This window comes from Rhodnius prolixus, unplaced genomic scaffold (assembly GCF_049639745.1).
Source record: "Rhodnius prolixus isolate KJV_2025 unplaced genomic scaffold, Rpr scaffold_15, whole genome shotgun sequence".
Classification (NCBI taxonomy): domain Eukaryota; kingdom Metazoa; phylum Arthropoda; class Insecta; order Hemiptera; family Reduviidae; genus Rhodnius; species Rhodnius prolixus.
In genome coordinates this window covers 7,453,716-7,480,113 of record NW_027411605.1, presented here as the reverse complement: position 1 = coordinate 7,480,113, position 26,398 = coordinate 7,453,716, and the positions used below count along the sequence as shown (strand labels likewise).

Genomic DNA, 26,398 nt, shown 5'->3' with positions numbered 1-26,398 from the left:
TGACGAATAGAAGTGAAAAAAGTAGGATGGTTGAAGAGACAATCAGAAGCGAGAACTGTTTATTAAACCACACCTACCACCCACGGGAGTCACACCACGCCCATTTTGGCCCGCAACAATATAGAAAATTTTATTTTTCGTTTTTCTATTTTCTGTTACTTGGAGGAACGAAAGTATTACCCATTTTTTTTATTTTTATTTTTTAAAGAAGTATATAGAGCACAAAAGTCACCCAGTAAATTACAAATATATAACTACTTGTTATAATAATTCATTTCTACGTTATAATTGACTCTAGTCCCTTCAAATGAGAACTAGTAAAGAAGTTTTACAATCAAATAATTAGTCAAATACTTTAATAATAAGTTAAATGGGTGCTACACTTTACTGAACAAATATTTTGAAAATGGCCAACATAAGAATCTGTGAGTCCTAATTAATTCTAAATTATATTAATGAAAATTTAATGCACTAAAATTACATAAATGTTAATATTATTGTAAAATTTGGATAAAACATGTAAGTTTTTTTGAACATTTCTAAATGAGTACGAGCTGAAGTATGAATGAAATGATGGGCACTTGCTGATTTGTGAACCATTTGTCGTTTAATCAATCCTTATACTTAACTTTTTAAACTGTAAGTTTTTGTCAAAGAGATTTTTATGCTTGTGCGATGTTTTAATAAAATAGTTTAATATTGCTTTTCGGGAAATCTTAAAATCGTGAAAAATCTATTCAGTAAAGTAGCGCTGTCTGTCTCCGATTTTCTTCAAATTAATATTGCACAGATATGTTATTATGAGAGCACAATCTAATGGCTTTGTACAGGAATGGCTGACTATCCCAGAAGTGCCCTAATCAAATGAAAGTGAGAGATTTACATCTGTAAAATTTGCTAACTCTGTTTAAAGAAAATCGTAGCAGCTGTCTGTAATAAAATAAATAGTTTTATTTAACCACAAATTAATTCAATGCCTTCAAAGCAAACTTGAACTTTGAAGCTTTGAGAACTTGCCTTTGAAGTGCTTTTCAAGGCAATAAATATTTATTATTATAAATTTTTAATTTGAAATAAATAAGAGCAGTAATTAGAAGAGGCAAGATTCCATCTAAACACTTCATGGTAAAGGTGCAGCTTTGAGGCGCCTTTCAGCGGCCAATCTGGAAACTACCTCTGTTCTAACACAGGTTTGGCCAGTTTACCGTTTATTTTCTCCGTTATTTAAATAATTCCCAAATGATCGGATTTGTTTTTAAAACATGGAGAAAATAATTAAAAGTGATGGCTTCTGACTTAATAACAGTCTGATGTGGACTCTCACAAGACTTACTTACCGAAATTCTCAATTATCCAACTGCGACATCTTAAAAATCGGAACTTCTAAACATATTCTACTCTTACTCTCATTTTACAATTTGTAAAAGCGCAGATTTTATTGAAGTGAACTGGACGAACTGCCCCGTTTCACCCATAGATCTGTCTTAAAACACATTCTGCAAGCTAAGTGTTCAAATCAACAGTTGCTGTTCTGCAACTGCAAAACGAAGTTTGAAAATACTAAACTGAGTGAGGTTTTCTTTAAACACCGATTTTTAGCTACACAATTAACTCTGAAGCAGTAGGACCGTTCATTTTACTGAAATGGTCATTTAAAGGAAAGCAAGCCCAATTCCTACTCACAAAGTCGCACTTAATGGATTTTCCCAAAATGTTGTTTTCAAAAATACTTAAAATAAATAATATTTATTTACAATAATAAATACAATTCGCGGGGATCCCGGGCCCGAATCCTGCTGTTGGACCTTTGATTTTCTCTTTCTAGGAACTTCACTGACTGAGTGTTGCCTGTAACGAAAGAATAATTCGGTGGCTGTCAGTGCATTGAAAAGGAAATTCTGATACTGACGCGAGATTTCAGTCAATTTTGCCTAAATACACTCTTACGAGAATATTGAAGTAAAATTCTAATAATAGACGAATCAACGATAAGGAACAAAAATTAAAAACCTCTGCTGATAGTGACTAATGTGTTTTAAGCTTTTAATTTTAAAACTATTCTTTCAGATAAAATTTTGGAGTTCCAATTCAGACCACTTCCTAAAAACTTCTTTTTCGGATTCGGGGGACCATGTTTAACATATACTTCGAATCATATGAACACAATTTCGAATCTTTGACTCGATGGCCAGGCGGATTCGAAACCTTTCGAAATTCTTATTTAAATTCGAAGTTTAAATATTTTAAGAGTAGGGGCAGTGAAAAATTGCGAAATAGTAGTTAGAACGGACACTGAGCTGCGTGGTTGTCGGTACAATCCCCACCACTGACATTCCGGAGCCCTGCAGAATGTCTGGAATACGCTAGAAGCCCAGCAGACTGCGCTCCTTGCACCTCAGCGTATCTCCGGCAGTGTCTCATGTCCCATTCGTATGGTAGTATACTTCACTTACTTTCTTCTTTCTGTAAAAGACGTTTCTCTATTCGACCCCTCAATTCCACTTTGTCTCGCTTTATTGTTCTTTGAACCTGCTCCAAAAGAAAAACGATTTTTTTTCCTTCCTTAAGCTACGTTTATCTTAGTTTAAAACACTTGTAGTTCTAATATTGTTTTTCCTTTTCTTTTTTTTAATCTTTTGTCCTTTTTAAGGAAAACCAAGTGTTTTCTTGTAAAACTATGTTTTTTCCAATTGCTCAACTTACCCATCGGTAGTTGCAGAGCTGCCTCCTCGATCTCCGGGAATAAGTCCTAGTTTCGTCAAGGCAACAGTCGGACTCCACCTCCTGACTGCTAGGCCAGTGTTGCTGTCCGGGCGCACGGTCTACGATTAGCAAGAAAAGTGTGGTGTCTAGAAGCTCTCTGACGTACACTTGGAAGAGGAAGAAGTTTAAGAGGAGGAAGTTGTGGATAAGGACGAGAAAGAAAGAATACAGCGTGGTTGGGGTTCCCCCGGACTGTCTGCTGCATTCCAGGAAGTTCCGGACCCCGAGAGCTATGTCTTTCAAATCAGCTAAGAGGTCTCTGGCGGCCACACTTTTCCTAGTCTTCATCTATCTTGGTGAGTACAAGAACTATTAGCCTTCCTCCTACTTTTTTCGTCTCAAAATTTAATTTAATTATTATTATGTTTCAATCTTCAACTCTTAAAATTGAAGTAAGAGAATTTTTTGAGAATTCGTCACAAAACTGGATGTTACTGCGCACTAAAGTTTGCTTCAAATTTAGGATTATTAATAATATTGCGCGATCTCAATGCGGATAAGGTTGCTCTTATAAATTTATCAATTAGCACCTAACTAACATAAGCTAACTATTCCCGAATTTCTTACAAAGTTTGAGCCAAGTTTATAGCATCCTCAAAGCGTTTCATTAAATGAATGACAGATTCTGATTCTATGTAGGAAGTAATCGTGCCTTGTCACCGTTAATAGCTGATGACTGTTCCGCTTTGGGGAGGTTTGCCGATCATCGAACTCTAAGTTCTGATGCTCTCGGCTATCTGTTCCTGGCCCACCTCTTTTTTTAGAGAAGCCGCGGGTGTTCCTAGAGTATTCATTCGTGGCCTTTGTTCACCTGTTTCCTTGTTAGCAATCGACTGCGTCATTTCCAGCGAAGAAACTCAAATCGTAAATTTGCTAGAATGTTTGTATGAAGAGAGGGAATAGGTAAATCCTTTGTTCAAGGTCAAGCAAAGCTAAAGAGCATCATTCCTGACACATCTGCCTTGGACACCGCCAAATACACTATGAATGGATCCGACTAGCCAATGAATGCTTGATATTCTTTACTGTTGATCCTACAAGTTCAACCTTTATTTGCAGAGGAGTCTTTCTTTCGAGGTCTACCTTTCTTCATTTTACTCTTCTGACTTAACTCAGTCGACAATTCGTCACAGCAAACAACACGAAACTTGAGCAATGCAAAGTTTTGTAGTTTTTAAAATCCTGAAATGGACTTAAATCATTAACCACCTCTCAGAACTCTGGAAAAGCCAGAAAGAATGTTAATTGCATTGGTCTGTAAAATCTATTCCAATAGTCTTGAAGTTCGGAATTTCGCCTACAAAGATTATTTCGGCTAAAAATGAGGTTAGATGAGGTTGTGCTGGGTAATACCGCTGAGTTTGCACGACGTGGCACGCATGTTCTTTATATTTATATAGTTGGTGACTCAGACTTGAGGTGGAAACAGTTTTGAAGTAAACTTTTCTACACTAGACTGATAAATCAACTTCTCACGATGGTTGGCAATCCCAAACGGTCCAAACAGCTGAAACCTGCTGAGGTAAGCAGCCTGACGCCTGACGTCATCCTTCCTCAACAAATAACACTCGAATGATTTGTTTACTGGAAACATTCTCTCTCTCTCTCTCTCTCTCTCTCTCTCTCTCTCTCTCTCTCTCTCTCTCTCTCTCTACATATGTTAAGTTCCTTTTAAAGATAATGAGTTTTATATACGTACTTAAGGAATATTTTAGAGTATTTTCTAGTAAACAATATTAATCAAGATTTAGCAAAACTACATTTCCGATTGGCGGGCTTTGATAAATGGTTCATTGTGACATCCTCATTTGGCACGGCCACTTTCCGTTGCCCAGTTATCTGACTAAAGACAGACAATTGTTAATTTTGGTGGCCCCAAAAAATGTATTTCCTTTTAAGCTCTATTCAAAAGCTGTACTTCAGTAGCGAATCCTCTTACGAAAGGATAGTATAAGATAAGAATCCGGGTGCACACTCTCACGACTTTTCTTATTTCCATCTTCACGTTCTAACTCCAAATTCTCTAAAGCTGTTCAAGGCAAGTGGAAACCGGACAGTGCAACCTCTCTGACTTCTTCCCCGTACATCCTCGATTTGTTATAGATGTAGCAAGTATAAGGAAATCTACCTCCAATCACATTTTTATCCCTCTTCAGAATGTCTGAAAGGAATTTTCCTTAAACGTTGCTCTAGAGCAAATCCAGATGTATCGTTTATTTATTTTTGCACAGGAAAATCGTAGGAGGGATTTTCGAAAAATTCCCGAAAAAATGAAAAATCCATACTTCCTATTGTGGACTTTGCTTCCAAGTCAGAATTCTATGGACGCATTTAAGCTTCTTAATAACACCCATGAAGAGAACATACATCATACTGATGGTAACTTTAGAACTTGACTTCCTATTACAACAATTCTAAAACTTGAAATTTATTCCAAATATCAACTAAATCAAATTAAGCTTCAGATGGAAAAGAATAATGTACTTAACAAGAAAAATTAAAAGTATTTTTTAAGTTATAAATCATAATTTGGGATTGGAAAAATTTTCCGAAAATGAAAGAAATTTTCTTCCAAATGGAAAACAAATATTTTAGATATTTGAAAATGGTCCAAATATTTGCGCATTAAAGAAAGAAAACAATTTCAAATTTGAGTGCTGAGTAAACCAATTTCACTAAGAATAACCCAAAGACGCATTTACATGGGAAAAGTTGTCTGTACGAAGTACGAACTGTTTTCTTTATTAACGGAATAACTGTCGAAAAGCATTTTAATGTGAAAATGTTTATTTCTAGAATATTATATATAATCTAGAATATATTTCTAGAATGGCTTTGAGAGTATAAAGCCAGCAGTAGGATCACTGTGTGTTCCAACCAATCAGGCCCAGAAAACCCAAACAGGTTAAAAGCATCGAAAGCTGAAGAAGCAGAAGAAAAAAAAGCCGCAGTTTCGAAAACTCAAAACCATTTCCCATTAGCGAAGAGATGAATAATGATATTTCAATTATTCAATCAATGTTCAATTCAATCAACTAAAGACCTTGCCTTGCCGACACTCTGGCCACATGTAGTTCAGTCGCCGGAAGTAGTGTATCATAATTAATTTCTACCGGGAGGACGTCATAATCAGTCAACGAATTTTATTTAAGAAAAAGTGATAGTTTAAGCCGAGGGACTGTGAGATGGAGTCTGGGTTGGGGGTGGCAGGTGAAGTGGGCCGCCTCTTATCTGCCACCCTGGAGTGACGTCACACTTTTCCCTTCCCTGGTCTCATCTACCTACCATCCTATCCTCCTTTATATCGATTCCTTGTACTACTATTAGAGTCGAAAACATGCAAAATGTTGGACACAAATGTAATCCACAGTCATCTGTTTTACCTTGAGTGCATTTTTTAAAATCAAACAAAATCATTTTTATATTACTCAAAAAAATAAATAAATAAATAGAAGACGTCATAGATTGATGACTCAATTCTCTCAATAGGATTCTTAAGGCTCTAACTCACAACTTTTTATAAAAATGTTTGGAATTTTAAAAGATTTTCTAACCTTAGTAAAGTTATAGAGAATGGGAATCTTGTGGAAAAGGCACGTAGGGTGAGTAGATCTCTTATCCCTCCACTGAATGCCCTAAAAAATCATTCGTGTGAAAGTTATTTATGTAAAGTGTGTGCATTTAGTGGGAGACATTTCCGGAAAAGCTGAGAAAAACCCATTCTTTAAGACGTGTTTCCTGAAATGAGATTTTGTTCACTCACGGAACTCTAGCAATAGATGAACCGAGGCTTACGTCACACACAAAACACCCAAAATGCACTTTAAGTAGTCTCCTCCCTGAAGTGTCTTTAATAGAATATTGTTTGGGAATTTTTCCCAGTTGAAGTTGTAGGACAACATGAGTTGTGACATTCATAGAAACTAGTTAGAGGCGTTTTCGAAACAATCGAGTAAAGTGGCCAATTTTTTAAAAAATCATCACATGTGAATTTGTAATTAATTTTTATTTACAATTGAGGATTTTGTAAGAATGGCCACACTAAGAGTTAGCGTTGAGTAACGTTCACAGTCCAAGGCTTGCAAATACTCGCCTTAAGTTTGTAGAATTTTAGGGATTCTTTTTTTAGGCTGTAACCATCATTCTCATATACGATTTCTGATTGACCTATTCTGTATAAAATGGCTTTTAGTTGGGAGACCCAATTGTATTTAGTGTAGTAAACACAAATAATGCCTAATTTGCTAAAACATAATTTTGGATATCCCAGTTATTCACACCAACCAATTTAAAGTTAACGGAACTCAAAGCGCGTGGTTAGACTCAGTTTCTTAAATTGGACCCGATCTCAGCGTTTTCCTCTGGCCTAGAAGTAGGGGCAGCAAACTTTGGTACTGCTGGATAGATTAACTATAGGACTGGTATTTGATAATTCAAGTTACAGCTCGAGGGTGGGCTGCAATAGCCCCTTGTTCGGACAATGACGTCACCAGTTTCTCTTCTACTTCACTCGAGTGCATGCTAAATGTTATGTAGCTTTACGTGAAACATATTTTTTCTACTCCAGCAATTTATCTAACTAAATTTCCTTTAAATTTGAAAATTTTAGCTAAAAGTTAGTTCACTTCGATGTGGCTCAGGTTCGCTACGGATTCCGTCAGAGCAAGCTCCTCTACTAACTTGTTCTTCTTAAAGAACTTTCAAAAAACACCATAAAATCTATCATTTCTGAATAATTTTTAATTTCAGCCCTACTACGATGGCTTAATCACAGAAACTTGTAATTCAAGAGTGAATTCAGAGGCAAATTATAACTATTAGAATCCTTGCTTTTAGGGGATGTAACAGAAAGTAGGAGTTACTGTCTTTGCAATAATTGCTCTTAGGAGCAGTCAGAGTAGTAGTCACTCGACTTGGTTGAGGAGTAGTGAGTGATTAATCAAAGCAAGTTACAGAGTTGGCACGTAGGCGTCACAGTTCCTATTTATTTGTCAGCGGGTCATGTTGACATCGTAATATGCTGCGAGTAATTTTATCTAATTTAAAAAGTACGTAGACTGACAAATGTATTTGGGCAAAATAACGTGCTTCCGCTCGCCTGCTCATTGTCGCTCTGTTAATTTAAATAACTTTCATTCAGCGCTCTCTTGTTACCAAACTGTTAAAGTAAGAATCCGGTGTGATAACCGCTTCGTTTATATTCAGGATATCCGGAGTTGATAAAAGAAATGCGCAGAGCTTTTCCAAGGAAATCAGAAATTAAACTCAAATATTGTTCTGTGATTACGTTCTTCTGGCTGAAGTAACTTTCCACGATGATTTCAATGGGGATATTTTCAGAGGTTTCAGGTTACAGGGATCTACCATCAAGTTCTTCTTTAAACTGCCACTACAATCTAATGTACAGTTTCTTTTCCTTCCTCGTGATTACTCTCTAAGGAGATACACCTTTCCAGTTTGGAGTTCGCCCTTAAATAAGTGCAAATAATTTCTTCTTCAGATTATTCCTACTCTGATAAAACTCCTTCCTACAAATAAAAACAAAAAGCCTTTATGATGTTGTTTGATTCTCTCCTGGCTACTTCAGTGCTCTAAGTAGAATGTTCTCCATTCCAGAATGACCCAGTTACCCATGAGGTTGCTAACTCTCTATAGGTGGTTCTGTCCCCCATCCCATTCTGTTTGATGCAAATATTTGAAGAAAAGAAATCATTGATACTGGACAAAGCTAGAAAGAAGAAATGGTTTGAGACAACATGGAGTTGGTTTAAAAGGATACTTCCATAACGCAAGAAATGGTGGGTGGGTGGAGAACAGTGGGAACGTTACGACATGTCTATTTCGGGCAGATACCTCAACTGTATTAGCGGCGATAAATAGCTGACTGACTGCTGGCCTTACGTCTGTTAAGTCGAGCAGGACTTCACTTCCTTTCTTTGTTCAGCTTGGTCCAAACTAGCGTTCAGCGAGTCTAATTCTGTGAGTCTTCTCCAGATTGCTTATTCCTTTTTACCCTAGATACTGTTGTCCAACCTATAGGAATCCATAGGCAATTGTTTTGCACTGGTCCACCAATTTTGTTGGGGTTCTAAGAAGAGTAACCGTTGGGAAGAAGTATGAGGCAGGTCCTCTCCTCTTTGCGTAGATTGCAATGAGGAGGAGGATTTCAAACATATAATAATGATATCCACGCTATGTGTTAGCAAGGAAACGAGTGTTTGACGACTTATACAGGTATTTAGATGCACATTTCGCTACGAAGAAATAATACTCTCCACAACATAAATGTGCTTAAGCCTTAGCAGTGCTAACAATGAAATATGAATGTATTTAAAAGTTATAGAATGAATGGAAGAAAATGATTACAGAAAAATTACTTGATTTTAATTTCGGTTAAGCTATAAGGATGGCAGAAGCACAGATTACTGATCCATCCGTTAGCTGTTGTAAATAGTTGTATATAGTAGAGGGATGAATGAGTGAAGCAAATGTATTTATAAGTAAGAATGGAGAGTGAGTGATATTTTAGTGATAAGTACCTAGACGATGCTGGCTGCATGGCGAAAGCCAATGCCAAAAAAAAAACAAAAAAAAGAAAAGAAGTACTCGTAGTATGAGGCAGAACTGGGTCTCTCTCACTTCATGACGCGGTTTGTGTCATGATTCCGAAGAAGACACAACTTATCTCGGGTGCCAAATAATAGGGTCGGCTTAACGATAGTTCTAAATTTAATTATAATTAACTTCTATAAAAGAGAAAAGGTATCCTGACTAAGCCTAATATTTTGATTGGCTTCACTATGGCTCTGCCAGCTGGGTGTGAGTAAATAGACAACCTCCTCTTTAATCGATCTTTTCTTTAATCACTATGCAAGCAACTGATATAACCCTCCATAGATCTTAACTCTGGTTATTCCTAAATGTTTTTGACCTAAATAGAATCATTTGAAAGAAACAAGAAAGGTAAAAAAAGATGGTAGCAAATCGCCAGATAGACGAATCTCTACACGTGCATTGAGCTACAAATCACATTAGTGACCCAATAACGCCAGCTCACTCTACCTCTGCTCATGAGTTCTGCTTATACTATTGCGCATAGCCAATTCTCCAAAACCTTAATTATTATCTGCGCTAAACGCTCCCCACCACTAGCAATTTCGAATCTTGACTCTAAAAGGGAAAAAAGAGAAATAATAATTTTCCATCAAAAAGGAAAAGGTGCATTTTTATCAAAATTAGCTTTTTTGCACTGCCAGTGTTCAATCCTGAATCTTAACACGTTTCTAAAATCAGAGTTGCCAAGGAGGTGTCTAAGTTATACAACTCGTGCTACTGTGCGCTTCAGATTTTGTCTGTGTTGGTGTATTCACACTCACACAGACATTTTCTAAAACCAAAATTTTCACACTTTAAAGGGAGCTTATTATGATCGCAAGACTTTTCCTGCGTCAGAGATATTATGATGTGCAAAAGGTCCACAAGATCGTATTAACATTTAACACAGCCGATTGCTAATTGCTCATTAATTCTGTCCATGCCAGCTGAGTTATATTAACTCAAAATATTTAACTCGGAACAGATCGGCTACATTAAGTAGAGTGTCACACTCCATTTCATTGTGGTTCCCCAAATACCACGCTAACCTTATCCAGATTGTAAAGGCTGTGACCGCCAGAAGAATGCATTAATATTACTTTTACCCTTCAAAGTTTTCTTTCTCCCTTACTTCTGCATGACGAACATCTTAATTGCATTTGACGGCGGTAGATATCTTTCCTTCTCTTAATGGCCAACACTACATATTGCTAATACTTCTAATTTCATCTTCCAGTATACATCAAAGAGGTCTATTTTGAGGAACCCCTGTTTGCAAAGAGCTACTCTTGATGTTTCGTTCGGAGGTCAGAACACAGCGATTAGATTCAGCCTGATGTACTTACTTACTGAATCGACTTTTCTGCAAGGAAGGATTCTCTAATAGAGAGTTTCTCGCGAACATCCAGGGGGGATGCAACCGCAATGCAAGGATTGAAGTTCCTACGATTCCTTCCTTCAAGCTGCAAAAGCTTCCCGTAATAGTTTGATTGACTAACTCATTGATTAAATGAGTGGAAAGAAGTTATGTACCTTATGTACATACGTATTTTGTAGCGTGCTACAATCGCGACGACTTAATTGAGTAAATTTAAAAAAAGAGAAAAATCCGCACATTAACGTCGTGGTGTTTATTGTGCAATTGTTCACTAATACAATTGCGGCAAGGGCTTTGGATTGTTACTTACAACATTTCTACATACAGCAGATTGTGTGACCTTCCACATTCTCTCGGGAAATTCAGGATGAAGTGGAATTAAAATCTACAACTTCTGATGGTGGATGTAATCCCAAATTCGATGAAAAATAAGAAAAATGTAAGATCTGTAATTGGTAGAATACGATTGTGGACCAACAAATTTCCCACGGTATATGTTGCGGATAAAAGAGATTTCCGAATTAGACTGCAGCACTGCGAATTGCACGTTCCTCAGCTGTACATGCATGCACCTTATACTTAGACGCTCACTTCAGCATTGATAGAAAATACGCCAACTACAACTGCAACATTTGCAATTTTTCTCGCCGGGACATTTGCTAGCCGTCAGTAGGAAAAGTGGCGCTTTGCGCGAGAAGTAAGAGAACCAGCAAGACCCCACTAGAGCCGACGAACTGGGCCACGACAGGCGCCATCTTTGCAAACAAATAGATGTAACATGAGTGGTGTATAGATTTGCAACTTATGGACGGACTGCCCGCTCTGACCCACATTCCCCAAGCGAATCTATTAAGTTATCAATATTCCGTTACTACTGCTGAGAGCAAGGGTTGCAGTTAGAAAAATTTAGTTTCTATCTGAAATAGCCGGTTTGAATTGAAGTACGAGACAGTCTGGCTTGATCAGCCACACAACTTGAGTCGGAATATTTAACTCTGTACGATTTTAGGAACAAACAGAATGCTGGCAATTTTGTTACCATGATTTACAGACCGCTTCTTATAATTCATAAATTTCTCAAATTACTTGGGAAAAATGGTCATACCTAAATTTGGGTTACTCTCGAACCGTCCTTGTCTAGATTTGCTAAATGAGTCATAAAATACTATGAGAGAATTTTGAATTTAAGAAATACTCTGGTGAGTGTATCATTTTCTTGTTTTAATACTCTTTGGGGATTCTTTGAAAATCAGAATTTTCCTCATTCTTAGTAGTCCTCGAAAAAGGTGAACTTTAAAGACTATTATGGGTAGATGGAGTAGAAGATGCTGTTCGGAGACTCTAGGAAGGCTGCAGAACGAGAGCGCTGAACTAGGGCAGAGTATATCGATTGGTTGGGACCGGTGCTTCATCGTGCCTGGCAGTCAGCTAATGTCGCCCTCTCCATGTATAGCCATAGCTTTATATAGCTAGGTACTTCCTCATGGACAACATCTCATTTAGGTTTACCAGTTAGACTAACAAGTAACCAACCATAAATCTAAATTGAAATTAACACACGTATGAACACGCAAATGATTTCTATCCCCCCCCCCTCTATTACATAATAAAATTTCGTGGAACTAAGAATTTCTAATGAAAAGATAATTCATCAAGATTGATTGTTTGAGAAATAAAAATTGCACCGGGTTGTATCCGAATTAATTTCCAAGATTAGGGTTCCTTTGAATTGTTGTTTTTCAAGCTATTCGGTCTTTTTCCGATGTTCGGTCGTATTTTACTTTCGACTTTACCAAAAAAGGCTGCCCTTATTTTTATTTTAGCTTTCGCCCTCAAACTACATGAGAGAGAGAGCAATTAGAATCTGGACGAACTTGAACACAATTCGCCATCTTACTTTCTGTTTCCCCAATAATGGCTACCCTTTATGATTATTTTAGCATTGGGCCTAATACTGGACAAGAGAGACCAGTAGAAATATAAACCAAATGTTCCGTTCTACTTTACCTTACATTTTCCAAAAGAAGGCTCTCCTATATGTTTGTCCTTAAAACTAGATAAGAGGGTCAAAACAAATTTTTCCCTTTTCTCTTACTTTTCTTTTTCCAAACGAGGGCTTCTACTTCCTTCCTGAGAGTCTCTCCATTGAAATGGCAATTATCATAAATATGAACTTGCTGGAGCCAAGACCCCCCCCCTTTATTAAGAAATTTTTTCAATCACGCGGTATCTGAAAATTAAAAATCTGCAAGTTAATAATAGTACAGGCTTGAGGAAGTGGAAGACTTGCAGGACGACCTAGATTTTTTTCTCCCTGTAATAAATTTTCTGCAGCACATGTGTTATTTCGAGCTTTTCCTGCTTGGTTGGTAAACATGTTTGATTGCCTTGTACATATCGTAATTGTAGTATTACTGTTATGAAAGTAAACAACTTTCATAAGTAATATTGATTTGTCTATTCTAACGTCAAATAAAGATACTACTTTGTAAAGATTATTTATTTATACATTATTATGTAACCCCCACCGAATAAAAGTTCTAGGTAAAATTATTCAGTGTGAATTGATTGGTTTGTGACCTAACTATCACGCGCCATTTTCCAGAAAACAATTTGGGATCGCCATTATGTATATAATCTTCGCTATGACAGGTTGTCCGTTCCAAACAACTTCCAAGTTTATTTACCCTAAAATTTTAGAATCCTGTTAATATTATAATTATTTGTATTAGTTTTAACCTTTATCCTGATTTTTTTGTTGGAAATTGATTATGTTATGTAAGAAGAAGATTAGTCTGGAAATGAAATAATCAATTTATTGTTACTTTCTCTTGGCCACTTCAGAAGCGCGGATTTTCCATTTGGTTTTTTCTCCGGAAAATTCCGGTTACTTATAAATTGGAAGTGTGTGATCAGCAAAACTCTAACTTATTAATAATGACTTCTGTTAAAATTACTCTAGAATCGCTAATTAGTCGCAATCGCTAATTTCGACATATCGATGGTATCACATTAGATTCTTACACTCCATACAACACAATCAGATAGGTCCAAGCTGTTTTGGCGAAAAGTACTACTTCTCATGAAAGGAGAATAAGTTCTTCTGCAGTGTTATGATGCATTTTGCGTCGGACTCCCCAATAATTAACGAGTTTGTTCTTTTCCTCATTCTGCCTAATACAGACAGCCCAGACCTCATTTCTTTGGGACACTTCGATCCACGGCTCTTTTTGTAAGGGGAAAATAACATTTTACCTCATAAGATAAGTAGAATTCTTCTATTTAAAAGATTAATTGAATTATGAAGTGATAGCGTTGTTTGATGCCAACTGATCTAAATTTCTCTTTCGATAAAATATTTTTTCAGTTTTTCAGATTTCTCCAAAAATTGCTCTCACAATTGCAATTAAATTCTTTATTTAAAATATATCTCCTATTTACAACGTTATCCCTGGAGAATGCATATGGAACGATAAAAAAGATCATTACAGTTTATGTAGGGATGAATATAATCATGCTGCTGATATTCGAAACGAGGAATTCTGGTGATGTCTGCGAAATTACTGTTTCAGGAGGCACCACAGCCGAATCTAGTGTTGAAGAATCTGCGCCGAATCACATATCCTGCTACCATTGTAATTCTGCATACGATCCCAGGTGTGGAGATCCTTTCGAGGCGTACTCACTAGGTACAGTGAACTGCAGTCTAATCGATCAACGGGAACACCTGCCAGGCATCAGACCGACAATCTGCCGCAAAAATGTGCAGAAAGGTAAAAGATAAATTTAGATTAGCAAAATATATTTCTTTCCTTCTAGGGCATCGAAGAGGTTTCCTTGAGCTCAGCTTCCTTTTAATCCTCACTCTGTCTAATCACGGTCTGCCCACATCATCTTCCAGCTCACATAATCGGTCCGCAAAGGAATGACTGCCTTCTTCTATTGATTGAGAAATTTGTCTGCAACAATGGGATTGGTAAAATTTTGGTTTAACTTCTGCAGGAAAGGTTTATTTATCTCGAGAAAGTGCTCTTTTTGTTGTAGACCCAGTCATAATTATAACCCGTCACTTAATGTTCTAAACTGCAATTACTGTTATAAACTCCAATTTTACTTCAGTCTTAACTAAATTTGAAATTTATAATTAATGTACTCATTACAGTGACTGAAAGTCATGAGGGGGTTTACAGCTGATTGCTCACTAGGCTTGGCGTAGCACTTGGTTAATTGGGTCTATTATTTACCTCGACAGAGTCGCTTAATTTACCGTAATAATTGAATTATACAACATATAAGGTGGTTATCTAGGCACGCAACACATCCCGTCATCACCACTCACCAGTGGAACGATAAGGACATTCGTCTGAAATACTTTACCCTTGTGAATGAATGAATAATGATGTATATTATAAATAAAATACATTTGTAACACAAAATACATCTGCAAAAATTACAAAATAAAAACAAACTCTGTTTTTGTACATTATTATTATTTTATTTACTTATTTTTTCTTTTTTTTATTTCTTTTCACATCGTAGACAATAGCCTTATGGCCGTCTGTCGAGATGTTCAACAATTCAAGTGTACCAATTTGAACACAATACTGATGTGGTCCCCATTAATATTAACATATTTCCTGGCACAAAACTAAGTTAATCCGAGCAATCTTGAAATTAAAACAAACCAGATTATATAACAATAGCAAACAAAATGAACACATAATATACCAACTGAACTGAACACTTGTAACATATTCTATTTCTAATTCTTATCTAAAAATTAAAAAAAAAAAAAAAGAAACCCTAATCCTTTACAATCATTGTTATTCCAAATTTCTTTAAGCTCGCAATTTTTGCTTGCTCAGCAAGAATCGCAATAATGTAGATTTTCGATTTTGTGTTACTCCGGCAATAAACTTTTTTTAAGCAAAAAAATACCTTGAAGAGTCGTGCCTCAAAATCTGTGAAATTTGTCCTAAGAAGAAATATTGTGAGTGTCCGAGAATGTGGGCAACATCTGATTTCAAGACCCTGAACTTATCTCACTTGTTCTTTCACTATTCATTTTTGCAGTGTATGGGAAAGTACGGGTGGTCCGTGGTTGCGGCTATCTGGAAGATGAATATCTCGGAGGCAAGTGTCTTTACAGATCGGGTACCTTCAACGTGCTGGCCCAGTACTGCTCCTGCAGAGGCGACTTCTGCAACTCGGCGCCCAGCACGGTCCGACTCGGCCGACTCACGCTGCTCACTGTGCTCCTCAAGGCCGTCCTCAACTATACGCCCTTATAACACAACTATCTTCCTCACAGCCTATACAAATATTAATTCGACGTAGACACACCAAAGTAATAAGAAAATAACTAAGTTCGATCTTAGATTTAATTCTTTATTTATTATTATATTTTTTATTTTTATTTCTCGTTACATCTTATAACATAACCTTAATTAAAAAAAAAAAAAAAATCATAGTTGTTGTATAGACTGGCTTGTACACATAAACTATATTAAGTACATAAGTAACTAGCTGGTAAATAGAATGTTCTTTTTTTTTACAGTGCCATGTGATTCTCATTTTTAGATACTAAGAGCTGGTTATATAGTTTTAGAAAGAGAAGGTTATGTTGCTATCACATCACGGTTCGTTTTGTTTTATTTAGACCATGTTCCTAAATATATATAGATGAGTAGTGGTGGCTATAGTTAGTGAAAGTAAACACATTTTACATTTTCTTTTCTATTATTGTAATATTTACCTGTTATTTTGTTTGGCTTCTAACCTGCCTATCGTATAGTCGTATTTTTATAATAAATTAAAAATATATATATTATTTTATTTTGTTATTTAATGCTCAAAAATAACTGAAAAAAGAAAGAGGAGTAAAGAAAGTTATAATTTTTATGCATTGAGCTATTAATTTTTTTTCGAAGAAAGGTTTTGTTATGTAGCAACGTTAGGGAAGATATCTAACTTAGGCTATCGAAAAGGCATTTGTATTTCATTCAACTTGAGTTGTAAATCAATGAGGAGCAAGCAATTTTTTTTTTTTTTTATTGTATCGATTGATGAAAGAAGAGTTGCAATGTTGCCAGAAAGTTGATTAATTATCTGTGTTTCCCCTCCTCTGTATATCTGGCTGTTAGTTTGATAGGGGACCATCTGTAAATGGAGGTTACTAGGTTAATATTGATTAAGCGTGCTTACGTTGAGATTATAAAGGTAATAATTCAGATAGGTTACAGTAGACCAGCAGGCAATATTTCGTCAAAACATTAAATATTTCCTCCAGAATATCTGAGCTACTCAGCGTCAAAATAAAATGGAAACTAGCTGAATTATTGGTTCTTTTTTTTAATTCAATAATCCTGAAGCTGTTTTGGAAAAAAATAATAAAAATAAAATCTCAGCAACCTTTTTTGTTTTCTTTTTAATTGATGGAAGAGGTGCAGTGCAAACTGCACAGATCTACTCCGTATACCTCTGCTGGGACAATGTTGCTCTCATCATCATTTCTGCCAAAAGAAGGCTTTTGAATCCAAAAAGAAAGGATTTCCTTCTTCATTATTCGGTAAATATTCAAACTTCCAAATCTCGTCTAAACGATGTTGAGAGCGTAGTTGGTCTAATATTAGAGTCTCCTAAATCTCCCCAAAAGGTAGGATAGGGCCCGCAATGTCGTGAAATTTATTCTTTTGTTGATTAATTCAGACCTTTAGTTTGTACGCAGCAAATTCAAAGTTTAACCCTCCATAGTTAAACCAAACTCTGTTCAAGTAGACCAAGGATGTGAACTGATTGAAGTTTTATTTTTTCTCATGTAACGTTTCCTCTAAAACAATCCCAGAAAGAAGACTATCGATCTAAGCGATGAAATGAAACTTTTCGACAGCCGGTTAGAAGCCATGGTAGTGAAATTAGCCTCGGGAGTTGTTGTTTTTAAAGACAAAAACGCTTTAATATAATGAAATATAAATATATATAAATCATTAAGAATATAAAATAAGTTTATTTTTATTTAATATTAATCTAATTATAGCTGATCTATAAAACACAAAAGAACTGAGAATGAAGGCAATAAATTAAAAGAACATTTAAAGTAATCAAAATACTGACGTAGCAGGCATTTATTTTGTGAAAAAACTATTATAATAGTGAAATAACATATCTCTAAAAGAAGTGTTAAGTGAAATACTTTTCTTTTTTTTACAAAATTGTGAAATCTAAATTCTGTGAAAGAAGAAGAAAACAGTTTATTTTTAAAAAATAAATTATATTTTGAAGCTACTAAGAAAAGAAACACCGACTTCGAAATTTCGAGGTATTTATAATCATTTAATCATTTCATGATTAACTAAATCCATTTACTTACAATATGCCCCTTCCAAGAGAAAAAATCAATGGCCAACCACTGTTATATCAGGGAAAACGACCTAAAAGGAATTCTGTCCTAGGCCTTATCATTGCTGAAATTTCTCTGTGTTTAAAATGACACAAAATTTCCCTCGATTATTTATTCTTTAAACAAATCAATCCGTCCAAATTTTTAAGTTACCCTTTCAATATATTAACTTTATTTTTCTTGCAGTCTGCTCGAAATTCGCCTAGTTTAAATGTCTTCAGTTCTAAGTATATCAGGAGTGCCGTGAAGCGATAAACATCATTCTCTTACATTGCTTGTAAAAATTAGAAGTCACAAACATGTTCGCTTCGTGAATTCAAATTTTTGCGCACGTGCATGGTATGGTCTTCCAATTCCCGGAGTGGATTGTTGGTTGAAGAGGGTGTGACTTACTAACGATGGATGCGATACCGCAGCCCAACAGTCCTGAAGTGGTTCCACTAGTTGCCATTGTCTGCGCAAAGATTGTAGGTGCCTGTATTGTTTAGTGTATTTAGTGTTAATTATGTTGGTGTAAATGTGTGACAAAGAAGTAGAGGCTAGTTTGCTAGGTAGTTATCTACATCAACCACCTCTGAGGTGCTTCAGTGATAGAGACTGATTTCCTCAGAGACGCCAAGATTCCAAGAGAATTAATCCACTTTCCGCGAAGGAAACTTCCGCAGAAGGCAATATCAGTGCGACACTTGTATTTAGTAGAGGAAACTTCTCCGTCTAAACTGTTCTCGCTTTTAAGTGGGCAACCGTCTTACAACATCTCGAGCTACTTGTCTCCTGAGCAAACTAAGTCTGCCCTTCTTATCCAATCCATTCCTCTCTTGCCAAAAATCTTTTGACCTACTTCCCACTTCTTCCTTAGTCGATCTCTTAAGTTCTTGTACCTCCTCTTCTAGCAACTAAGCTATCGTGGTAGTTCTGTGACTATCCATTCTATTGAGGCGGCCAGATCATATCCACTCAGCTGTCTTTTATAGGTTTTGCTATACTTTTCACTTTCTATTTTAGCTTGCTTATTTTCAACGCTTGAGTAGAGGAAGGGTGACGGCGGATATGAGGTGATTACTTAGAACGAGGGGTGTTCTGGACATTCAACTCACTGATCCACCTCTACAAAACAAGAAATATTTTGTATATTTTCAATTAATCGAGGGAAGAATATAATTTCCTAGAAGGAGGCAGAATACACATGACGAAATCTCACTTGGGTAGAGTTGAAGTACGAGGTGTGGTAGCTGATTGTTAGAGCAAACCTTTTTCTAGATTGAGAAAAAGTATTGGGCGAGCTTCATTAGCGTGCTAGTTATATATGATGAGTAGCAGGTGTTAGATTGTCAAGTGACAATATAAGGGATCGGGAATTCTTGCTAGATTGGGTGTTGAGCCAATGGATTGGTGTTGTATTTGTTGCAAAGTTCAGCATTAAAGAGAACGACGTGTGCAGCACGGATGGTTAAGCAGCTCCGATAATCTGATACGGACAGAATAATCTGTTGCCTCCCACAAAGCAAAGCCAATCCAATCAGTGGTATTTACTGACTTTTACCCCACTTTTTCGAGATCAGGGTCGCAGGAATTTCGATATGCGTGTCTTGTGCTCGAACGGGAAATTAGACAGTGATCGCTTCAACACGCACTCTCCTAAACAGGGAACTAAGTAACGACTGGGCTATGAAATCTAACAGATTTTGGGTTACGCGCTAAAAAAAAATTCACGTCTTTCAAGTGCCTAGCCGTCGGTAATCAGAACACCTGGCTGGCTACCTTATTTACAATCAACTCTTGCCTTTAAATCATGATCCATTTTGTAAGTGAGCCACGTTAGCATTGTTGGCTAGCATTGTAAAACATGCAGATGATATGGTGAGAAATCAAGTGCTTATAATCTAACTAGCCATCACAGATTGTGTGTCCATAAAGTTGAACAATGTTAAAACAAGAGAAATGTTGTCAAATCATTAGTTTGTTTGCTTTCTCAAAAATTAGATCTAAAAAGATGATTAAAAAAGTTTCAAGCCATACTGATAGACAGGCCTATTACAAGTTTTGTCAACGTTCAAATGATTTTTTTTTGGGAACTACCGAACAAATTACAGGAAACACAAAAAAATGTAGAGTCGCACTTTCGGTGTACTTACATTTTTTACAATCGGAATTTTTGTCAGATATTTTGTGTTGCATATTATACTGATATTAGACATGTACGCTACCAAAAAACTTGTGAGGTTACGATTAAGACGGTTTTCGAGTGTTCTCGATCATGTAAACCTAGTTGTTTCCTTTTCTACTCGAGCAGTTGCTCTGTTTGCTCGCATGGAACTCAGCGCTCAACCTTACCTCCCATATTATTAGTTACTAGCTGAGAAATAAGAACAGAAAAACGAAATACACGTAAAAATATTTAATATGAGATAAATTAAAAAAAGCAAATGCTCCGTGAAGGCAGTATATATTTTACTTTAACATGAGAAATTTTAATTTAGTTCTTCATAAGAGCAAAGTGTGTGGTCTTATCCTGTGGAATATATAGAGATTATTTAAAACAAAATGATTTATTAAATATTACATTTTCTTGTAAATATCTTGCAAAAAGACAAAACACTTACATTCAAAAACAATCTCATATATAAGAGTATGTAGGTGTCAGTGTGCGTGAAGTATTAATAAAACTTTTACTTCGATTTAAACTTTCTTCATAGAAATTTTCTTTGAGAAATTAATTAAGACAAAAAGGTTTCCTGAAAGAAAACCTGAAGGTGTCATCTGTTTTAAAAAATAATTAGGAATAAAGAAGTTTGTAATCACAATATAGTTTACTGTGCACCGCATTATGTAAGAGAAACTAGTGATCTCTACTTCCGTTAAGAGATTTGATGAGCCAACAGGTTGAGATGGTTTTCACTCACCTGGGAATGTTTTACTCGGTACCAGTAGCAGACCTATAAAGTAGGACCCTCACCGATCTCCAGACGAATCAGCAAACTACAAGGCTCCCGTGATTATTTAAATCTAAACTTTGGGATCAGTTAATTGAGAAGGGTAAGAGCATTCTTTGAGGCCCTCATCCCAGAACGGCTCGCCCATATGAAGAAATCTTGGTATTGATAATACTTACAAAGGTAGCGATTCTCATTCAGTGAAACCCTAAAATACCCACTATTGCTTGGGCCAGTAGGCTCATGTGTTTACCTGCATGAGGCTTTCCTTCTCTAGATTTTCTGAATGAGTATTTGATGTCTATGAGGCGCCCGATGAAGAGGATTCGCCAAAACCCACATTGGACCAAAACCATTTTGCGCCATTTCGAGATGCAGACGTTGAAGTAAAGTTGCACAGGAATGGTTAGAGTTGTTCCCCAGGAGAGAGGATTCAATCACCATAGAAGCTTAACTAATGTGTTAACTAAAGAAAACACATGAATCACAAGGATATGAATAGTCTGATCTAATTAAAGGAGTTGGAATTTCTCCAAGAAGTAGTTGCAATTAACCCAAAAAATGGTCTAGAATGCCCCCACCCAAAATCAGCTCCAATTCAATCAAGAACGCCACGGCAACCGATGCGCCATACTTTAGGAAACTACTGTCAGTTTTGAGAGTAAATAAGTTCGACGTTGGAGGGGCCCCTTTGCTAACCGGACATTTTATTAGAAAGAGGAACAAGCAGTCCTTAAAGTGCTGTGAAGGGCTTGTACATCTGGGAGTTCGGTAGCGATTTGGTGAAGCTTTCATCCTTCATTCAGGAGTCTCTCTCTCTCTCTCTCTCTGTTTTTAAATCTATTGGAAGAGTCTGAACTCGGTATGTACAGGGTAACCACATGAACTATATCTTGCAGGAATTCAGCTTTCATTCGTTTCTTTCCTCTGCAGGAATCCAGCTTTACTCTGACAAAATTATCTTCTTGCTTCCCTCTTCCTTTCAATCATTCTCTCACTTCGTAAATGCCAACTTTAAACTTTCACAACTTCTAAATCCAACCTCAATTGATTGTACAGTAAACTATAGTGACGTAGTAATCAGTGAAACTACTAATTGGATAAGAAAAAGTACCTTACCTAAGAAAAACAAAAAATGTATAAGTATAAATGGAATTAGCATTAAGAAATCATTAGCATTAAAGCTGACTTGTTAAAATAACGCTTCTGCATAATTCTAAAAATAACAATAAAAGGAAATAATAGGAATTAATGAAAAATTAGATTTATAGGCACGTGAAGTTGCGACTTGTGCTAGTACGCGCGCCGTTTCCTTGAACTATAAAGTACTCGCTGCAATTTTTGTTATTTCTTATGTAGATTTTTCGTGATCTCTAAAATCACTAACCAAAATTAGTTTGTCTTTTAAATATTATTGTTCAAGTAAAAGGCAATGACAAAAAATAACCTTAAATTGAATTGTTGAACGAGCTGTTTGGAAGCGCTTTACTCTGGGTAAAGTTGTTGATAACATGTGTGTTCCTTCATTTGATGACTTGGTTCAGAACATTCTTCCATTCTGAGATTTGTTTTTCAGGTTTGTGTAGGAAAATTGACTTCCACTTAAGAACGTTTCTATCACTTAGACCGGAGAAATTATCTTCTACTAAGAACGTTCTTTCGGGGTTGAAACAATATCAGCCGCAAAGCAAAGGAAATTGGTGGGATTGGGTAAAAGCGGCTAAACATAGGTTTGAGATATCGGTAAGCATTGGCAGTTTAGTTTCATGCAGAGCTATTCGCGAGCTTTATCTTCCAATTAGAGTATAAGACCATGAATAATTAATTTCAGGCTCGAACATCTTACGCCCTAAAGGCTTCAATCCTAGAAATTCTGCTAGAGCGAGCCAGCTTGGAATACCAGACGAGAATTGGTAGCCAAAGTAGAGTCTCTCCCATTTGGATGGACAACGCTTATTTTTTACGCTAACATTTGCCAAACATTATTACATGCTACGCGCTAATATACCATCATGACATCTGGATAACCACTGCAGACTGGAGAAACACTAACATTGAGTCTCGGCAGTTGTCACAAAATGGGTTAGTGAGGAGTGCTCAGAATGAAACTCATGATTTCATATAGCGCCTCCACCTGATTTATGGCAAATCAAACCGACAAGACTGGAGAAGGTGCTCTAAACAGACTTTGGCTTTCGGTCCAGCCACTGTGGAATTTAACTTGTCTGGCAAACTGTTCAGGAAAAGCGAAGTTTCACTGTTGATAGTTTCCACCGAAAAAGTCTTTCTGCCGCTTTTTGTCCTCAAGCTGCTGTTGGCAGCGGTTGGAGAATGGAGTATGTCTGAAATGGAAGATTTATGTAGCGCACACATTAAAAGCGTTTGTTTACGAGGGTGATCTCGGTGGTTTGCAGGAATCTGTAAAAGAGTGATAAGCATTCATACTCATAAAATATAATGACAAAATATCAAGTACTTATACATATATAGAGGGTCACATCCAGGATATGGTGGTTCAAACTCAGAATAGTGGTACCATACTAGAAGTTCTTTTTGGTGCAATTTGTGAGATTTGAAGCCACAATAAAAATGTTGAACTGTCGCTGATCGGGGACCCGTCAGAATGAAGGAAATAAAGCTTGCTTTTAGAAAAATCAATGATATTATTGGCTTTCTTAACAATGAAAGAAAATTAATATTCACTGTTGTCAGCTTCTACAAATGTCCACTAAACATAATTTGTTACATACAGTTGTAAGTCAAACACGTATGTACAATTAGTGTTGCAAGCTGTGGTTGTCGCTTGTTAACATTCTGGGATATTTCGATAAAAAAGTAATAATAAACGAGTAGGCTGTAAAAATAATTATAAAAATTCACGCTACTTAGTTGTTTAGGATTTACAAATTATGGCGTTATAGTGGAAAAATCAGTGATATTCAATTAATGAAGAAAAGAATATATATATATATATATATATATATATATATATATATATATATATATATAAATTATTATATATATAAATTTTTAGTTCGCATTTAAAAGAATTAAATGTTCGTTAGTTGGCAATACAATTCAAGTTATTTTGTAGAAAACATTTTTAGTTTAAATATTCTTCTAATAAAATTTTTCATTTGCACTAATTGTTAATTTTTATTAAAATTAAGAGAAAAAATAAATATTAAAGTTAAAAATACATAGACTTAAAATGAAATTGTAGGAATTAAATATTTTTCAATTATAATTTTGAAACACAAAAGGACATTTAAAAAAAAGTCAACGATAAAATTTCTGATAAGCCTAAACCTGCCAATTTATCTTCCAAGTATGTGAACAAGATGTTAAAAAAATAAAACTAAAATGCTATTATAAATATTTTGTAGGTTATTAAACTGTTATTTAAAAAAGTTTTTTTTTATGTGCAATTATTTGTTAATTTCTTTGTTATTTTTTCTTTAAATTTAACGCGCGTCAACATCTGAGGAAATTGGCCTCTGGTCAGTGTTCTCTCATTTCAAGAAACACTCTCCACCACCAGAAAATGAGATGCAAGTAGCTTCTTGAAACAAAAAAATCTATGAGCCAGCAGCTGGATTCGAATCCGGAATCTGCGCGGAGGAATTCAGTGCGATATTCATTGCTATTTTGTTATTATTACTTTAGTAATACTGGCAGTTAACGAAGTGTTCTTAAAGAGTTCCGACTGTAAACAGTTCATATAATTTAGACAGCCTAGAATTAGTTCCTAAGCAGTCATTAAAAGGTTAATTCAGTTTTATCTCCTAAATCGAGTTTTGGCCTTCAGCCCAAAATAATTGCAATTTAGCTAACCCAATAATAAAAGTGACTGGTACCTTTCAACGCCTACAACTGACGGTAAGACTTGGATACTGTACCCAGATGAACAGTATACATAAAATCTGAATTAGTTACATTAACCATGAGCTTACTGCATATGCAAGAAAATCAACAATGAATAAAGCGAGCAGTACTTTTTTCATTTTTTTTTTCGCTGACCTGGAATGTGACCTCCAGACTAAGATGGAACTATTAGGTTCATTTTTTCTTATTTTATTTTATTCATATCCATATAACTAAACATAACCTAGAGTGTGCCTTCCATACAAGGCCTTCCAGTTCTTCTCTCTTTCTCATCCTAGACAACTTACCATCCAATTACTGCACAACCATTCTTCACTTTACTCAAAACTTTGCTCTCACCGTCTCATCATCTCTTACCAGTTAATTCTTGTCTTCCTAACATTTTCTCAAGAAATCTCCACAATTTCGATCTATCTTTCAACTTTTCTTTCCAGGTCTCAGCCGATGAAAACAATGATTTCTACAATTGGGTGTAAGCACTTTTCCACTCCTTAGTGATAGCATACCATTCTTTACATACTCCTTTCTCTTCTTATGTCTGTTCTTGGGAAAAGTCGTACAGGATCGTAGGGCATGGAAGGCATGATTGCCTTGAAAACAAGCATAGGTGTAAAACCGATAGAATGTGTGTAAAAGTTCAAGGAAGTTGTCGAGTAAACTTCTTCTCAAGGCTGTAGGAAATAGCTTCGAGGAAAAAAAAAACAAATAAAAATTACTAGTTTTAGTAACAGGAAATACAGCTATTTTTCAGCGCTTGTTACCCGGTAACACACATTTTTGTGGATATTTTGGCGATAATCTAATCGGCTGCCAAGTTCAAAGTACAACTACAATTATATCCGTAAATATTTTTTTTAATAGTACCTCAACTTCTAGGAAAATGTTATCCCTTTCAAACATTAATTTTTTAACTATTTATCACTTGTACACATGTTGTAACTAGACGAATTACTTATACACAGTTGCAAACCATTAAGAGCATTTATTTGACGGAAAAGTGAGGAGAGTGTTACTTGAAAACTTACGAGATATTCACTTTTTACGTTTGTAACATCGCTGTCTGTAAATCGGTATTTAAAAAAAAAAAAATGTAATTTTGTTGATTTGAAATAATTAATAATCTGTTAAAATTATTTCTTTTCTTTCATTATTTTCCTTTTTCACACTACATTCGATGCAGGTAAGGAAGTGTTGTGAAAAAGCAAGAAGTCTCATGCAAAATTTAGAATTTGAGTTTGCAACGGATGTTCTAACATCAGGATTCCCCGAGTCCGAAGAAGTGGTTCTTAAAACCAGTTGGTTTGTGTGTGTAATGAGGTCAGCAGCAACTTTTTTGTATTTCTCTTACCGCAGATATCTAATTAAAACGTTCTTCAAACTTGGTATGTATACATGCAAAGTGCAGATATTCCATGTGAAAAATAAATTCCGAAAATTTGGAATAAC

At 35.8% G+C, this 26,398-nt stretch overlaps 1 protein-coding gene across 3 annotated transcripts; it reads left to right on the top strand.

Annotated features, from left to right (window-relative positions):
• The first annotated feature begins 2,319 nt into the window (after nucleotides 1-2,319).
• Nucleotides 2,320-26,085, top strand: LOC141454921 (UPAR/Ly6 domain-containing protein crok-like). Of its 3 annotated transcripts, none has more exons than XM_074129628.1 (4): nucleotides 2,320-2,435; nucleotides 2,714-3,059; nucleotides 14,308-14,508; nucleotides 15,809-26,085. In XM_074129628.1, exons 2-4 carry the CDS (start codon nucleotides 2,996-2,998, stop codon nucleotides 16,024-16,026), a joined length of 483 nt encoding a protein of 160 aa, XP_073985729.1. In that variant the 5' UTR covers nucleotides 2,320-2,435; nucleotides 2,714-2,995; the 3' UTR covers nucleotides 16,027-26,085. The 3 variants fall into 3 exon arrangements, with proteins under 3 accessions (XP_073985729.1, XP_073985730.1, XP_073985728.1); XM_074129629.1 differs by having other exon boundaries at nucleotides 2,329-2,435; nucleotides 2,720-3,059; XM_074129627.1 differs by having other exon boundaries at nucleotides 2,368-3,059.
• The last annotated feature ends 313 nt before the right edge of the window (nucleotides 26,086-26,398 follow it).

What these genes read in the sequence shown, in the direction of transcription:
- LOC141454921 (XM_074129628.1), top strand. Translation starts at nt 2,996, where the DNA reads ATGTCTTTCAAATCAGCTAAGAGGTCTCTGGCGGCCACACTTTTCCTA. An exon ending in CCTAGTCTTCATCTATCTTG is followed by an intron (nt 3,060 to 14,307) that starts GTGAGTACAAGA and finishes TTACTGTTTCAG; the next exon opens with GAGGCACCACAGCCGAATCT. An exon ending in CCGCAAAAATGTGCAGAAAG is followed by an intron (nt 14,509 to 15,808) that starts GTAAAAGATAAA and finishes TCATTTTTGCAG; the next exon opens with TGTATGGGAAAGTACGGGTG.